This window comes from Numida meleagris, chromosome 1, assembly GCF_002078875.1.
Source record: "Numida meleagris isolate 19003 breed g44 Domestic line chromosome 1, NumMel1.0, whole genome shotgun sequence".
Classification (NCBI taxonomy): Eukaryota; Metazoa; Chordata; class Aves; order Galliformes; family Numididae; genus Numida; species Numida meleagris.
This window is the reverse complement of record NC_034409.1, coordinates 15,538,186-15,554,887: the sequence shown is the minus strand read 5'-3', so window position 1 is coordinate 15,554,887 and position 16,702 is coordinate 15,538,186. Positions and strand designations below refer to the sequence as shown.

General features: G+C 39.7%; 1 protein-coding gene and 1 long non-coding RNA gene across 6 annotated transcripts; one reads left to right on the top strand and one right to left on the bottom strand.

Moving 5' to 3' along the window:
• Positions 52-8,113, top strand: LOC110392407. 2 transcript variants are annotated; one of them, XR_002434342.1, is made up of 3 exons: positions 52-117; positions 3,216-3,395; positions 8,002-8,113. It is a non-coding gene; the product is annotated as an uncharacterized LOC110392407 (long non-coding RNA). The 2 variants fall into 2 exon arrangements; XR_002434343.1 differs by lacking the exon at positions 52-117 and adding an exon at positions 1,993-2,803.
• GTSE1 (G2 and S-phase expressed 1) lies at positions 105-11,384 on the bottom strand. 4 transcript variants are annotated; one of them, XM_021384646.1, is made up of 13 exons: positions 11,209-11,384; positions 10,828-10,908; positions 10,059-10,122; positions 9,359-9,974; positions 7,988-8,158; positions 6,842-6,986; positions 5,019-5,402; positions 4,755-4,827; positions 4,157-4,399; positions 2,912-3,086; positions 1,791-1,931; positions 1,485-1,528; positions 969-1,055 (listed from the first exon to the last, which is right to left on the bottom strand). In XM_021384646.1, the coding sequence occupies exons 2-13, from the start codon at positions 10,901-10,903 to the stop codon at positions 1,052-1,054; spliced, it is 2,136 nt and encodes a 711-aa protein (XP_021240321.1). In that variant the 5' UTR covers positions 10,904-10,908; positions 11,209-11,384; the 3' UTR covers positions 969-1,051. The 4 variants fall into 4 exon arrangements, with proteins under 4 accessions (XP_021240318.1, XP_021240320.1, XP_021240321.1 ...); XM_021384647.1 differs by having other exon boundaries at positions 1,485-1,525; XM_021384643.1 differs by lacking the exon at positions 1,485-1,528 and having other exon boundaries at positions 105-1,055.

Below are 16,702 nucleotides of genomic sequence, written 5' to 3'. Positions count from 1 at the left end.
CACGGCGCAGGCCACGCGGCGCCCGGCCGCCAGCATCGCCCCGCTGCGGCCCGGCCCTTCCTGCCGCCCGCCCGCCCCTTCCGCCAGCGCAACCCGTTACAGCGGCACGAGGAAGGGGTAGGGCTTGGCTTTCACCGCTTTTTAAACGAATACCAACGGCGAAGACGTATTTCTCTTGATAAACTTTAATAAGTCAATATATTAAGCCAGAACTCACATAAGAGGAGCCTCTGGTCCCCAAGACACACTTCTTGTCTTAATAATTATGGGCTAATATTGTGCGCATTTTAATTTCAGTTTACACCCCATAATGTGAAGTCTTCATGTCATGCAAGGAAGCGTGGGAAACTCGGGTAGGAAAGCATTTTTCCACTCTGAAAGGGAGAAACTTCAAGTTAAACCTCCTTATGTCAAGCAATAACATGCTGCCGCTTTCTCCTCTGAAAGGTGCAATCATTCAGCTATCTGCTGCTGTTAGTATACTCCACTAGCATTCACAGTTAAAAGTTTCCTGACTTGGAATAGTTTGCATTAAAAAAAACCCTTGACCTGCATTTACCAGCTCTATCTGCATTCTAACAGTACTAGTGAAACACTAACTCGTCTGCCTAAAGCCTGTAGCAAAACATTCATATTTTGTACAGCAGTTTGCTAAACAATCCATTTATTTTAAATTAAATCTTCATTGCACATAGGGGATAGGGAGGCAAAGGGCAATTGTTAGAAACTAAAAAAAAGCTTCCCACTACAGAGACTATTCCTTTTTGGCTTAGACCAACAAAGTTTAGATACATGGCTGTGTTGTATCTGTGAGAAGAACCCTGTAATTTGACTAGATCAGGACCATGAGAAATGCAGCAGCAACAGAATTCATCAGGTGTTCCATATCCATCTTCATCAAGCTGTGTGAGGGAAGAGTGGGATCTAAACAGTTGAAGAGGTCTTAGCATCTGTGATCTTCCCAGTCAGGTTCAGAACTTCAACAGAGGGGAATCCAAATTTTCTTTGTTTATATCAGGACTCAGAGTGATAAGAGGAGAGCTCAAATCAATTAACTGAAAGAAAAAAATGATAATGTTTAGCTGTTGTACATAATTAGTACTGATAATCTCTTAACATAGTCTTCTCGATTACTTTTTTAAATGTAGGATTCCTGTTACTATCCAAAGGACAGATATAAGCACCACACAAGTGCTTAGGTTCAGATGTTAAAGATCTAGCTTACCCTTCGACAAGCACAAGCTTCTCACAAGGTGGATGTTCCCCATGCTCACCTTAAAAGCCTTAAGGGCTTCTTTTAGGTTTCACTGCTATGCATATTCAAGTGACAGTATAACCCAGGCGTGGCAGAGCATTTCTGAACTGCTCTGAACGTGCCCCCGAAGTCAAGATTTCTGTGATCCCCTTCTGAGTTACTTTGAAGGGTCTAATATTAAATTGATCCCAAGTCCACCTAATGTCAAAAACTACGTTCTCATAGTTACCACCACTCATCTGAAAGCATCTGGAGGAGTCCACCTTCAAGCTGCTAGTGTACAAAAAGAAAAACACTTGCTCAGAAATGCTTGTCAGATTTGGACTAGGTTCCAGCACACACTTTTCAGCTAAGGAGGGGTTTAGAAGAAAGGTGATACAAGAGAGTCAGCATGCCTGCTCTGCTGAAGACAGCATTCACTTACTGCTCCAGGAACAGTTTAATGCCTGAAACTATTTCTAAGAAATGAAGTTCTCATTCTCCAACCTCCTCCTGCTCCTTCCCATCCCACCCCCAATACTTAAATATAACTTACCTTTACCTGCCCCGAGAATGTAGGCTTTAGAGGAATAATCTTATTCACTTCAGGAGTATTGGAGAGGTCAATCAGAGGTCTACTTCCACATTCCAAAGTTTGTGGGAGACAGTTATCTGCTCCAATATCTACGAGTAATATCTTAAAAAAAAAAGATATATAATATCTTAATATCTTAAGCTTTTGTTCTGCCAACGGCTATTATCACAAATAGAGAAAATACAACAAGACAAAGCAAAAGATCTTTGGAACATTAAATAATTTCACTTGTAAGTTAAGTCTGATTTTAAAAAAAAGAAGCCTTTACTATTGACAGTTGTTAAACTACAACAGTTGTGCAATGTTATTTAGCCAGTTTAAATATACAAGCAAATCTGTAGAGCTCCAGACTTCAGTTACATTTTGTCCAGTTTAACTACTTCATATATGTACTAAGTTATTCTAGAACAGTATTTCATGTCTGTCAGTAGATCAGCTAATACAGGGCAAAACTGATGCAGTAACACTGAAAAATTCATCTATACAGTTTATTTTACACCTGGATTTTTGGTAATCTATAGCACTTGGACAGGTTAAGGTAGCTCTGAAAGCTTTCTCCTTAATGTCTGTTGTGTGCCAGCTTTCAAAAGGAAGCCACTAGATCATGGGAAAGAGGGGAAACAAAGCATTCAGTGGATTAAGTATGTGACATAACTGACTTTTCTGCCATGTGAGATTTGGGGTTTAAACCTTAAGCACTGGACATAGACTTACATTGCTGCTAGGCAACTGAATTTGTCTAAAACAGCGCATTTTTTTCCTCCTAACAGGCTTCATGGTTGTGATAGGAATTGCCCTTGATAGTGCTTTCCTAACTCAGTCCACAAGAATTTTGCAGCACTTACCTAGAAGTGAAAGTTCAATATGAAATCTGCAAGTATATGACCATTCAGCTTTGATACAGGAATGAACAGTGGGAGCACAGAGCAGATGTTCATTGCTAGAAATAGGCACTAGAGGGTGCATGCACAGAGGTAACCCATTTTATGTGTGCTGAATTGCTTTTTCTTCTAATCCCTCAGCCTGAATTCATTTATTTTCAAGTAGTTAGTTCTGTAGAAATATGGATTCTCTTTTCTTACCTCTTTAGTTTGTCTCTCTTCAGCCAGCTGATTTTGTGCTCCAGCCTCTTTTAATTTGTCTTCTGCTATTTCTGTCACAGCTTTTTCTGGTGAGAAGTCAAGCATAAGAGGCTGCACAGGTGGAGGAGATGGGTCATCTGAAGATGACGACTGCGTCTCTTTTATCTGTTTAGAACTAGGAAGAACATAGGCAATGAGTACTTTAATCAGCAGGAACTTTTGAAGACAGATAAGACAAAAGTCAAAGTGTTCCACAGAGCCCAGTGCCCTAACTTCATTTTCTCCTTATTTTCTTTATCTTAAGGTTTTGCCTTCATGTATTTTGGATCCAAAAGCATGCTGACTTCCTGAAAAATACAAAATATTCAGTGCTGTGAATTTTAGCCTACATATGCAATGAAATGAGCTAATGGCTCTGAAGAATTTCATCTTATGCCTGTGTTGACACATACGTGCTGCCTAAGCTTCACACATGGGTTTTCTGGTAAGGAACCGTAATCTAATCAGCATGATAAAGTCATTTTAGAGACAGTGAATTTCAATTTAGAGACAGTGGCTTCCCTGAGAGAAAACACTATTTGGGGCATTTAGGTTAAGTGCATCATTCATGCTTTCAGTTTTCATCTCCACCAGCCCTGAAGCAAGCCTGTATATGCACCTGTGAGAAGATGCTGGACTGACGGTATGAAGGCAGTAAAATTATTCTCACAGAAATTAGACAGGTAGTTAGCAGCAGCATAGGATTCTCCCTTTGTACAAGCCATTGTTGCAAAGGAAAAATGTCAAAATGCAATAGTCAGAAATGCTTCACTTTTTGACTGATGCTTCAAAGTAATTTTACAAAAGCAATTGGCAACCGTGTGAAGCAAAACTGAGTTTTATTTAACTAGCCACTGCTCATTAGAAGGCAACAGTAAATTAATACCAGCTACAACTACCTTCAACTGGAGTATCAGATACAAGTTTTAAGTTGCTCACTAGCTCAATTAATTCAAATAACTTCCTAGGAGATCATAGTTCTTCACTTTTAATATCGACTGATCTTAAGGCTGACTGTATTTTACTAATCACAAGATATACATCTACATCAGGTCTATACTGTATCTAAATGTTCAAGTGTTCTACTCTAAACATTTAGAAGAAATCCTTGAAACTTGGAAGTCATTCAGTTTCATTTAGAAGCAATTTGGCTGCACTTATTTCATTCCTCCATTTCATTGAAGAGTGGGGGGCATTCCTCCTTACCCAGCTGTAAGTGTCTTTCTGGTAGAAAAGCTGGAACTTCGGCGAACAGATTCAACGTGTGGAGAAAATACTGATCTTGGTGTGGTTTTAGGAGTTGCTGCTGGAAATCCTGAGATACGACGGACAGGAGTAGGCAAGGCAGACCGCTTCAAACTGGCAGGAGTCATGGGGACAGGCCTCTCACAGGGAATCTGAAATATCCCATCTTCTGAAGCTTTCAGGGGTGTGCTGACTGCCATGGCACTAAGAAAAGGCACGTGAACGAGCCAAAAGTTCTTAGAAAGTTTGATTCAAACAATTTTTATCAGACAACAGAAATCAGTTAACCTTTAGTCAGTAAGTGAAAGGTGATCATCGAGAAGCCAACAACTACAGCAAAGTAGGGGTTTTACTTCAAAAAGAAATTTTTATGAATACCCCTAGTTCAGCCCTACAAAGGTGATCCTCTTTCTGAAGTGTTTTGGATGTAGATTCCCCCCCCACCCAAATCATTTCAGAAATTAACACAGCTTGACCTGGAGGGTCTCAAGGGACTAGAGAAGCTTGCTTTTGAAGACTTGCTACAACTATCAAAGAAGTATATTCAATTTGGTCCTACCTTCCAACTTTGCCACAAAATGTTAATCCAAGAGAAGGTGTTGCTTTTGTTGCTGACTTGTTTGGTGTTATATCTAAAGAAAAATCCTTTGTTAATTGTTATCCATATTCATCTTTAGTTTTCAGAACTACAGATACCTTTCAATTAGAATACTTGTTCCTACCAAGAAGTAGATAGAAATGTGGTGAAAGACAACAAGCACTCAAAGAAGCACTTGATTTTATAAGCCAAATCAGCAGAAGGCGATGTAAAGCATATGCTTACCTGTAGTTTTCACTGGAATCTGAGTTTGACTTGTAGGAACTGACAGAACTCTAGCCCTGGGCTTTGGGCACAGGCTTCCTTTTGTTGTACTTCCGTCTTTATTTTGTTGACATAGCTTCTGCAGACTGGGGAGAGACCTCAGCCTCTGAATTCCACTGCCTTCGGGCTCGGATGGCACTGTTACAGCAGAAGCTGAAGATTTAGCCAAGCTTGCAGCACTAGATATTTTGGGAGTACTAGCTGATCTCGCTTGCTTGCTGGATCTCTCAGTATTGACAGCGTGCAGAGATGACACTCTGGTTGGTCTGGCCAGAGACAGTCTATTCATACTAGATGAAGGTTTAGAGCCACTCACACCAGTTTTTGAAGTTGCATTCGGTTTTCCTGAAATAGAAAGCTAAGTTTCATTTCTGAATTGTTTATCGCTAAGTTTGATTAATCAAAATGATTAACCTTGCACAGAAAAACAGTGATTTACTGCATTTAAATTTATTAGCAAACAACTTAAGTTTGAGATGAAAACTTACTCCCTGAACACTCAAGCAATGACATCTGTTTTAGGAATTCTCCTCACCGACTATCTGAATTATAAATTAGTGCAATTAAGTAGAAGAATGTTCTTCAAGGAATGCCAAAACAACTTGCAATCTAAGTTACATTTTCAGCATTTTCGCTCACCGGAGTTGGGATATAATATTAAATCTTACCCGCTCCAATGCTTGTTTAAGTTACGCTGATTAACACCACAGGCTGAACTACTCCTTACAAGTAAGGTTCTTTCTTGTAGTGTGTATGTTACTTTCAATAATAGGATGAATCCTAACTTCCTATACTACCTATCATATAAATATTCTTACTAAGCCTTAACTTCTGATAGAAACTTTATTATCTGCCCAGAAACAAAGTGTAGGATAAAAATTTGCCGTAGCTTGGAATCTTGCTAGTTCTACAAGAACTGTGGTGTTTACATCTGCCAATGCTTTTAGGAGACTTCTTTCTTAATCCTTTGAAGTTACTGTAAGGGTCAAGTTGATTGGGTTAATGATTATAGGACAAGGGGGAATTGTTTTAAACTAAGGAAGGAGAGGTTTAGGATAGATATTAGGAGGAAGTTTTTCACTCAGAGGGTGGTGACGCACTGGAGCAGGTTGCCCAAGGAGGCCGTGGATGCCCCGTCCCTGGAGGCATTCAAGGCCAGGCTGGATGTGGCTCTGGGCAGCCTGGTCTAGTGGTTGACAACCCTGCACATGGTAGGGGGGTTGGAGCTAGATGATCTTTGAGCTCCTTTCAACCCAGGTGATTCTATGACATCTTTACTACAGTATAACTGAATATAACTAAGATTAACTCTGAGTTTTTTCCAGTCTGCTTCAAGAAAACCCATGCATTTACTAGAATTTGGAAGTAGGGTTCACACCTAACAACTTAAGTTCATTTTTTTGTTTTGTGGGACTTCTTAATAATTCAAGTCAGATAAGCATACAGCATTCAGGAGCTTACATCCTTGGCTATAACAGAAAACAGCGTACAGCAAAAACAGACTTTGTAAGGCACTCCTTACTTTCTAGCTGTCAGATGCATCAGACACGTAGGTATCAGGCTTACAGGAGTCTAGTCAGTACAAGCAGTGGAAGAAATTCAATATTTATCTTCAGTCCACGGGGATCTGTTTGGCTAAACTACATAATTTTATTCTCCATTCAAATCATTTCTTACTGCTTGTATGTACTAGACACCACTAAAACATTTAGACCCATGGGACAAGAGTTGCTTATCTACTTTAAAACTGATTTGTGGGGCGAATCTTTAGTAAGAGCACTTACCACTTTTTCCTATGGGAGAAATGGGTAAACTTGAGTTCAGATTTGAGCTCACACTGGAAACTGACGATGAAGAAGATGAAGTACTTTTCCTTGCGAGACCACTGGCAACACCAGGAAGTTTCAGATGCGTTTTCTTTAAACCAGGCTGAATCACAGACATAGACAAAAATATTATTTAGTATGTTACTTTGCTATGCTTCTGCTTGGCATTACAGTCATTTGTGTCTGTTGGAGAAATTCCTTCCTTGGGTTACAGGTTAAAAAACCAAGATCTCTTAGAAATAATTCATTATATCTAGGTTATCATACAGAACTGAAATAGGAGATTGAGGAAGTAGGCTGTTACTTTTATTCCTGCCACAAACCCGAGTACAGACTTAAAACAATTTCCTTTTTCTTCATATTAAGATTATACAAGACTCCTAAGGAAGTTATATCCTACATCAGAAACTTTTCCATAAGAAATTAAATAGATACCATGACACTACATTACTCTTCAGGACTGTGGGGGTTATGCTGTTATGTAAGGGTGGACAGGTAGCTTCTGGTAAACCTGTTATCACCTGCTTATTTGTTAGTATGCAAGTGTCACCTTCAGAAAAGCAAGCTAGATGACAAGCAATCCCCATGAGTGCAAACAAGCCAAGCCAAACGTCAGGTTCCACTGGCCTGTCAGTCTCCTGCTGCATACCTCACGCCTTCTTCCTACACCACCTGCACTATCCTCAGGGAAACCACAGCAATACACTGAAAACAAGTATAAAGCAGTACTACAGCAGAGCCATACAGAGCTAAGTAGGTGCCTACAGCTCCAAAACAACTTATTCTATGTTCATGCATGTTATGACAGCCTTTTCATATGGTATTTGTTTCTTACCTAAAACTGCCACTCACATATCGGCAGCTAATACTTTAAAATGGCTATGCTTGTTACTCCAACATATTTTTAGCTTATCTGAAGTATGTTCATTGTGGTATTGACATAGAAAACATTAAAGATAGCAATTACAGCACAGGGAATACTTTTCCTCAAACCTATTACATGCAAAAATATAGCTTTAAATTAGAAAGTAAACTATACCCAGTTTTCCGTTCTTATAGGAAGAGAACAAGGATTGTTTTCATGTTAAGAGTGCTCATCATTACCTTATTTGGTGCAGGAAGGACTTTTTTGTCCTGCGCTGAGGAACTACCACTGAATGAAGACTCAAAGACATCTGAAGCAGCACTTGATTTATCTGAAATTAGATCTTCAGATGATCCCACGCTGGCTGTATCTCTTTTTGTAGAAATACTAATATATTTTCCTGGTTTGGCCTGCAAATTTCAATGCAACATTTTAAAAGGTATGTTTCTATAAACCACTTTAAAGGCTTTTGTACATGCTGATTTTGTTAGGAAATTGAGCCAAGAGCCAATGAAGAAGCCTTTGAATCCAGTCATGCCTTTAGTCTTTAGACCACTATAGTTTAAATTAGCCTTCTGAGTATATTTGCTGAGCATTAGAAAAGGCTTGAACACATAACAGAAATCAACTGAAGGACAGTTATGCAGCTGTAATCAGCACATTTCATATAATCATGTGCTGTAATAGTTGTTCTTCACAACGATGAGATCTCCATTTAATGCATACTCTTCTGCTTTACTCTAAACTTGCAGAGGATGAGCCACCACAATAGCAGACTGCATCACCTGAAGTACCTGTCTAGAGCGGTAGCAGAGTACAGTTTGGCTGTGAAAGCATTAAGTCTGTACTTTTTCTTATAGCACCTGAAAAGAGATCAAGAAACAGTCCATTTTCTATCAGTGAGGGCTCACACAGAGCCAATATCCCGTTTTCAGTAAGGTCTGGATTACATAATGGCGCCTAAAATTATATGGGGTAGGATAATAAAATCCCAAAGATATTCCTGAGACTGTGTTTGTAGCACAAAGGCCACTAACAAACAGCTTTTGCCTTGCAATTCTATTTTACTGTTTTCCTAGATTACTATTTTCAGTTTATTTCATTGCCACTTCCTAAACCTTACACTGCTTATCAGTGTTTTCCATGACTGGAGACGAGATACAGACTGAATGAGAACTCAGAACTAGGAAGATCATCCTGTCATATCAAAATAGTTGTGCTTTTTTCCCTTTAGCTCCTTTGACAAGAGTTAAAAGCGTACAAACTCTTTTCTGCACAGCAAGTCGCACAGTAATTTTATCAGAAAAATCCACATCAAAACCAGTATTTAAACAGCAGCCAGGAATTATGGCATTCCCAAAACCAGAACAGAATTACAAGTTTGCCAGCCGTTTCTCTGCATTGTCATAAGTAAACCAGGTAGCTGCTAGATCATCATATCTGCCCCACTTTTCTTTTTTTAAGCACGGGACTTTTCCTGCCCAAGGATTGTAAAAAGCAGAGAAACTTCAGAAGATTAAAAGTTCACTTATAAGACTAGTACACAGTTTAAACATTTCTATAACAAAGATCACGATTGAGGAAAACATTGTTACGCAGAGGACGTATACCTTTTCTACAGTCAACATACTGCTTTTTCCAAGAGTAGATGAAAGCTTTGGCATTAGCAGTTTGCCAGTTGTTTTCTTTATTTCCTTAGTTTTCTGTTCCTGTGTCAGAGGTGAACTGTTGATTTTTGTAGGAGATGCCTGAATTTTAACAGGGCTTCTGTCTGAAGGAATATGAAGAATGCGTGTCTTGTCACCTGACAGAAGTTTATCTGATTCCTTCTGAAAAGAAGGCAGCAGCATACTGGCAGGGCTATCTCCCACACAGTACGTCTCCCTCTTAACAGCCCGAGGACTTTTCTCTATATGGTGGCTTTTCAGTATTTTCATTTTTGACTTCAAGTCCCCCGCAAATTGTTCTGTAATCTCATCTTCATTTTCTTCTGACTGGCTTATTTTCTTCTCCTCACTCTTACTTCCGCTTTCTATCCGCAGTGCTAACAAATGAGCTTCTTTGAAAATTTCCACAAATTTGTCTCCTGTAAGTGGGCTCCACATGAGTTTCTCATCAGAAGGGGGCACCCTCTTTTTTTCAGCACTTCTTGTCGCTTCAATATTGACAGCGATACATTTTTCTTTGTGTCCCAGAGGTCCAACAAAAACTTCATCTTCACTTCCACTATGAAGAAAAATAAGTCAGTCAGGATCTTATGCTATCTGCATTTTAAAAGGCATATTTATTTACCTGTTTGCATTAACATACCTTACTGGAGAGAGTGAAAGGTCAAAATCAAACTTTTCGTCAGCCAGAAGAGGAAAGTCTGAAACTATAACAACTTTATTAAGATTTTGTCACAGTAGGGATTTGCAATAAAAATGACTACATGATGTTTTCATAATTTACTGAATCTGACACCAGACAGCATGTTCAGTTGTCACATTTGAGTAACTGATTTCCTTGAACTTAAACACATTTTTATTATTTTAAAGGTGCAGCTGTATGATCAGAATTGTGACAGATGCCCAAGTACCATGAAAGATCTAACAGTAATTTCTAAGCATCCTTAACAGGAACATGGAATCTGAGGTGGGAAAAGGTTAAAAGCAGCCTGCAGACAGAAGTGAGAATATATAATCAAGAACTGGATGACAAGGCAGTTGTCCTATCAGTCAGTTCCCTTCTAGTTAAGGTCAGTATAGAACATTAACAAAAGGTCATGAGAAAAATTAGTTTTCCTTTTAACCAATTCACGCACTAAATATTAACTGAATCAGCAACAAACAGATAAGGAAAAGAGAGGAGCTCAGATTAGATATGTAGGAGAGGCTGATGACCTCATGTCACCACGTGCTTTAACACCAGAGCTCCACAACGTTTTAAGGACACCCAAGTGTGAGTCTGGTGACAGCATCCCATCCAAAGAAAAGAACACAAAACAGGATACAAAGCAGATGAAGGCGGTCAAACAGTTTGAATGCTCTTCATTTGGAATGAGGGAGATGGAGGACTTCCCGGCATCTTCTGCACCTACCATCCACGCAAGTACTCAGCTTTTCTTCCGCCACACGACTGGAGCGATGCAATGCCATGTCTTTCCCCTCCTCCATAGTCTCTGGAAAACACAGTTAGTGATGCAGTGGGTTTCAAAAACAGTAATTAAGTCACAGATTTTTTGTCACTGCCGAGACAGTAAGGAGGGAAACACTCCCTCTGAAGACACCTACATGCAATAATGTCAGCTACACAAGTGTGCTTTGAGACACTGCGCGCTCTTAATACGGGGCACTGCGCGCGGCCTCACACAGCTCCTCGCGGCACAGACAAGCGGCAGACCCGCCGCTACCATCACACGCTCTACTCTGAGCTCACGCGTGGCAAGAAGCTGATTCGGGTGGCCCCCCAGTACGGTTACCTCTCGCTCCAGTCAGGTGGGCGTCAGGCGGGCTTCCTGCGGAGCTGCAACCACCCTGGCCCCAGGCGCAGCTCCTCAGCCGCACGTAACGAAAGGCGCTCCGAGGCCCGGCGCCGCTCACTTCTGCGAAGCCGCCGAGCACCAGGCAGCCCCCCGCTGCCGGCTGTGCGTTTGAAATCGCGCCTCGCTCACGTGACGCGCGACGCGCGCTCTCATTGGCAGGTTCGAACGATACTCCTTTCCCCGGGGCATTGTGGGGTTTGTAGTCGGCCGGCGCTCCCCAACGGCCGGGCGCGGCCCTGTGAGCCCTTCGGCACTGAGCCCTCGCTGGAGGAAAGCGGACAAATTACATGTGCTGAGGTTGGTAGGGACCTCTGTATCCAACTGGCCCAAGCCCTGCTCCAGCAGGGAGCCCCAGAGCAGGGTGCCAAGGGCCACGGCCAGGCGGCTTCTGGAGATCTCCAGTGAGGAGATCCGCAGCCTCTGGGCTGCTGTGCCAGCGCTCAGCCACCTGCACAGCACTGAAGTGCTGCCTGGTGTTCAGGTGACACCTCAGTGTTCCAGTGTGTGCCCACGGCCTCTTGGCATACAATACTGTGCAGTCCTTAGGACCATCTCATAAGACATATGTGGGTTTACATTATCTCAGAAATAAAAGTCAAGTGGTGTATTCTTCTCTAAGTGTTTGAGTGTGACTAATTGAATCACTGAATTGGAATTTAACAGCTGAATAACAAGTAATCATGGCCTGCAGATTGTCATGTAGAGAAAAAAAAAAAGTTGTAACCCTCTCTCTATTTGTCCACATACTGGGGTATCTCTCCCACTTTTAAGCAGTATATATGTAACTTGAGTGCATAGCAGGCGTCCTATTGACTGGCTTACAGGCACAGTGGATGACAGGGACTAACAGGATTCCAGGGTAAGTATTAACATGCTCTCCTCCCTCTCTTCCCTCCTCATCACCCAGCACAGGTACCTAAGGAGACTCTCCTGGCGGGCATTTGTCAGTGAGGTGGGGAACTGTCAGGCTTTGTTGCTTGTAAAATGGGCCAATCTTCAGTATTCAAGTGTTGCTGTCTTCCAGCCTCCGGCTTTTTTTTCTCAGGATTTTATAACCATTCTCTTTGGTATTTTCCTCATGCGTCCCTGAATTACTGTTGTCGATGACACAATTCCAGTTCTATGCTTCTGTCTTTCTTCTCTTGCATTGCATTAACCTAAAGAATGTCTCACTAAGAGCTCAGCAACAATTATTTATTCCGTAAACTTGAGTGAGTACCCATGGCTATATTAACAAAACTGGGCCACGTGCACTTTGAAGGATAGCTTTCCACAAAAAAAAATTCTGATCCTGGATGAAAAAAAAAAGAACAGTTGGGAGATCTCAATACCTTATTATATGTCCAAAAATCAAAAAGAAACAGAAAACTGAGATGAAACTATTGGCCTGTAACTATTATTTAAGAATACAGGCATCCAGCTCCTTTGGCAGAATCCAAAAGTTGTAACTGCCTATGTCCTCAGAATCACATCTGAAAAAGCTCTAAGTCAATGGATGCTTATTGCTTTTACTGATGTTTGAATCTTTTCCTTGAAGTCATTATAGTATTTCTATTATTTTATATTTAGTACATTATTAATAACAAAAAAATATGATATCCTCAGTAATCCCATTGTCTACAGTAACACTTTTGTTTCTCACATAGCTATTAGACATAAAGGGCAGACATACATCTATGGAAGTGTACACTGATGTGCTGTCCTTATAGTTGCAATGCATTCGTTTAAAGGAAATGGAGACTCAATTCAGTTTACATTAAACTGTTACAGACTTGATGAGATCAAAATAGCTCTTGTTACAAGCACTATTTATGGAAAAGTTTTAAGATAGATGAGTGTTTGTAAACAAGCTCAGTCTTAAGTTTCAAAGTATTTAATCCTGTAAACATTTACTTTACATTTTAAGTTTCCTGTAACAAACTTTCTAGAATGTACATGTGATCCCAAGACATATTTGGGCATTGTTAATAGTTCTAATAAAACTAAAAGAACCATATATATATATATTTATATAAAAATATAAATGCTATATGAAAGACAAAAACCTTTACAAATGTACCAAAAGTACAAGTTCAGATTTGTCTTAAGTCGACAGCAATTATATATTGTCACATATATATTATACGTGACAATAAGCTTAAAGTAACATTCAAATAAATAATACGTTTATTTTATTTGTCTAGCAGTTTAAAGACGTGGCATGAAAATGTTCACATTTTATTTTGGGAAAGAAGGACTTCTACCTATTTTTCTAAATTATAAGTATTAATACTGTATATTCATGAGTCCTACAAATGCTCGCTGCACTACTGGATTTATTATATTAAAACCATTATAAACCCAACTAATGATGTAATGTACAGCTTCTGCATTGGCACAGTATTTTATTAATTAAGGCTCCAAGCAATTAGGGAAGAATAGAATGTATGCAGCTTATTAACCGTAAGTGTCCAGATGTTTTGTTTTGTTTACTGACTGCTTACTGAATATGATTGTGTTATAAAAATAATCAGATTTTTAAAGAAGACACCTATTTTTTATAAAAAATATTTGAGTATTAGTGTACATCTAAATGATGGTGGCTTGAAATTTCACTCCAGGCAAGTTAAACCCAATTACAGTTGTAGAAAGGAGCTAAGTTTTGTGCAAAAAATAGCCTGTGATCTAATAGAATGCTGTAAGTTACAGCTCATCCTGCATGTTTCACCACCAGCACCCTCCATCTGTGCTTCACTTCTGTTGCTGTGAATTTGGCAGCATTTTAGCAGCTAGGCACTGTTTATAAGAAGAGATTCCAGCAGCTATAAGAAGTCAGTCTTTGGGATTACTCATCACTTGCCTTGTGAGCTGCTTCAGGTAATTTCGTGAAGACCAAATTATCTCTAGAAGACTAGTAATTCAAGAACGGTGATGGACACATATTAAGCACCATCAGGCTGGTGTTGGTCAAACTGGTGAGCTTGGAAGAAAGATTCGTTGCATTGGTACAGAGTGAAGATTTTCCTCTCTTCCAAAAGGACGCAGGGATAAAAAAAGGACAACTTCTTCATCTCCGCAAGAAGAAATCTGATTCATTGTGAACTCAATCACCAAGATAACATGAATGTTTCCAGGAGGTAAGTTGCACATACTGCATTCGCCTCAGGCAAACAGAAATAGGAAAGCAAAATACTGACAGGGACAATGTACTGTTTTCAGTCTTAACATGATGCTGCCAGATAATCATGAGCTATGTTACTTGATGTATGCTTACATAAGACAGAAGGCAGCCCTTGTCCGAATACATATGATATATGTGTATTTCTTATTCTAAAAATACTTTCTGTAAAATCTCAGCTGCTGAACTTGTCTTTACTGATGCATTACCTTTGCAGATTGCATTCCTAGACTTTTGTTCTTAAAAAGTCCGTTCTGACAGCTTTCTTCCAAGTGTGCCAAAGTATCTAAATATAATTTGTGCTTAAAACCTCTTTACATTTAAGCTATATGTCCCATAACATTTTTCTTGGTAACTCCTACTCTTTTGTGATAATAACAGCAGAAACATGTATGAACCAGAGCTTTAACACATTTGATAGTTTTCAGACCCCTTTCTAATTATATGAAATTCACAAGCTGGTAGATCTTCCTTCAGTATTTCAGTTCAGATGGACTTGAGGGCATTCAACATTTTTCTCTCTTTAAAGAAGTAAGCAGGCTCTCGAGGGCTTAGCAGGCAATTTTTCAGTTGAGATAACAGTAATTGGAGGTCACTTACTATACGGTAGCTCTTCCAAACCATCTGGGAAAGGTGGCAAAGCTATGTAAACTGTTCAGTCAGAGAAATCTGGAGATACTGCTTACTGCTGACTGGTATCTTCAGCTAAAGAATAGCTTGACACAGACCACCAAAACAGAAACACATTGTCAGAGCAGAATGGGAAAATGTCATAGCACACACTGCTCTTATTTCCATAGATGAAAGATTTAGAATCTGGTATTATTATTTTAATATATTTAACCCTGCTACCCTCATACTACTGCAAAACGTGAGGGTATATTTTTACTCATAAAACTGATCTGTATCAACAGTAGAGAATAAGAGCACTGTACATCCTCTCAGAAGCCTGTATGCAGTCTCTCTGCCTGTCAGTGTGAGAGATATACCAAATGGCTGATAAATGTTCTGCATTTCCAATTATGGAAATTACTTTATTAGCCTCATTGAGTTTGAAGAGCGCTTTCCCAAATCTAGTCTATGATTTAAAACATACTCTGGGCTTCATTATAAACACCACAGAACTGTTAATAAACAGAATCATTTTTATCTTAAGTCTTGTTTTTTGTTATGGCAGGATACATTCCCTCCGAGCTCACAGACAGAAAACCAATGCCAACACACATGAGAACTGGCACAGTACCTCTGCATTCAAGCAACAGCGTGGAGATGAGCTTGCTACAGTCCTTACGCTATACACAGTAATTGTCATGGTCCTTCTCATGGCAATTTGGGGAGCCTGGGCAAGAAAGGATTCATATGTATAGCAGCAGCGCGCTTTCTTTGTTAAATATTTAAAAAATATATTTGTACCGATCATTTGTACCGAGGAGGTACAAAAAATGGTACCTGCATATTATAGCTTACTTGAAACTGCTTCAACCATGGTTACTTGGGGAACTGAAGAGATTTAATAGTCAAAGTACAGAATGTGACTGTGAATAAGGTAACTTAAAACTGTTTGCACTGTAAACATGTTTGTATCGCCGTTTGCATGTATAATTTTAAGCACAATATGCTTGCAGGAAGAAAGGTTCAACTAATGTTTTTATCAGTCGATCTTTTGTATATCTAAGCAACTTTCCATTTTTTGTCTTACATTGTCCATTCTCTACCTCTGCTAATATTACCTGTCCCAATCCATGGCAAAACATACTGCATATATATGAACAGGCAACTAATCTGCCACATCACAACAGGAAAAAATCAATAAAAACAGCTATCCTGCAGGCTAAGAAGGACCTCTGAAGAAGTCAAATACTCATCTCAGTAGCTGAAAAGAGTTTATGTTGAGAATGGGTCTTGTAACTTCATTTAAGTTCTTGTCATACCTTTGTAAACTCAGGAATAAACCCACCAAATAAATCAAATTTGTAAGCATCCTTTGTTGTAGGGCCATCTGGCCCAGTTTTTGATCTTTGCACAGTGCAGCACCAAACAGACATATCCATGTCAGCTCTAAACAGGCCACTGCAGAATCAGTATTCCTACATCTACCCAGCTCTGACTGAGCTATAGGATTCAGCTAAAGCCCCCCCTTTGGGTAAACCACCTCTTCATGGTTTATAATGACAGCAAAGCTTTGATCATGCTTCCTCAAGAACAGCTCACGCAGGGATGATATTAAGAAAATAGATGCTTAGTGGATTAAATACATTGCCATAGACCATATGG

Excerpts from the sequence above, each read along its gene's own strand:
- GTSE1 (XM_021384643.1), bottom strand. The coding sequence starts at position 10,903 with ATGGAGGAGGGGAAAGACATGGCATTGCATCGCTCCAGTCGTGTGGCG. Across the intron at positions 9,975-10,058 it reads CTTTCACTCTCTCCAGTAAG|TGGAAGTGAAGATGAAGTTT; the intron begins GTATGTTAATGC and ends TTTTCTTCATAG. Across the intron at positions 3,087-4,156 it reads AGAAAGACACTTACAGCTGG|TTCTAAACAGATAAAAGAGA; the intron begins GTAAGGAGGAAT and ends TGTTCTTCCTAG.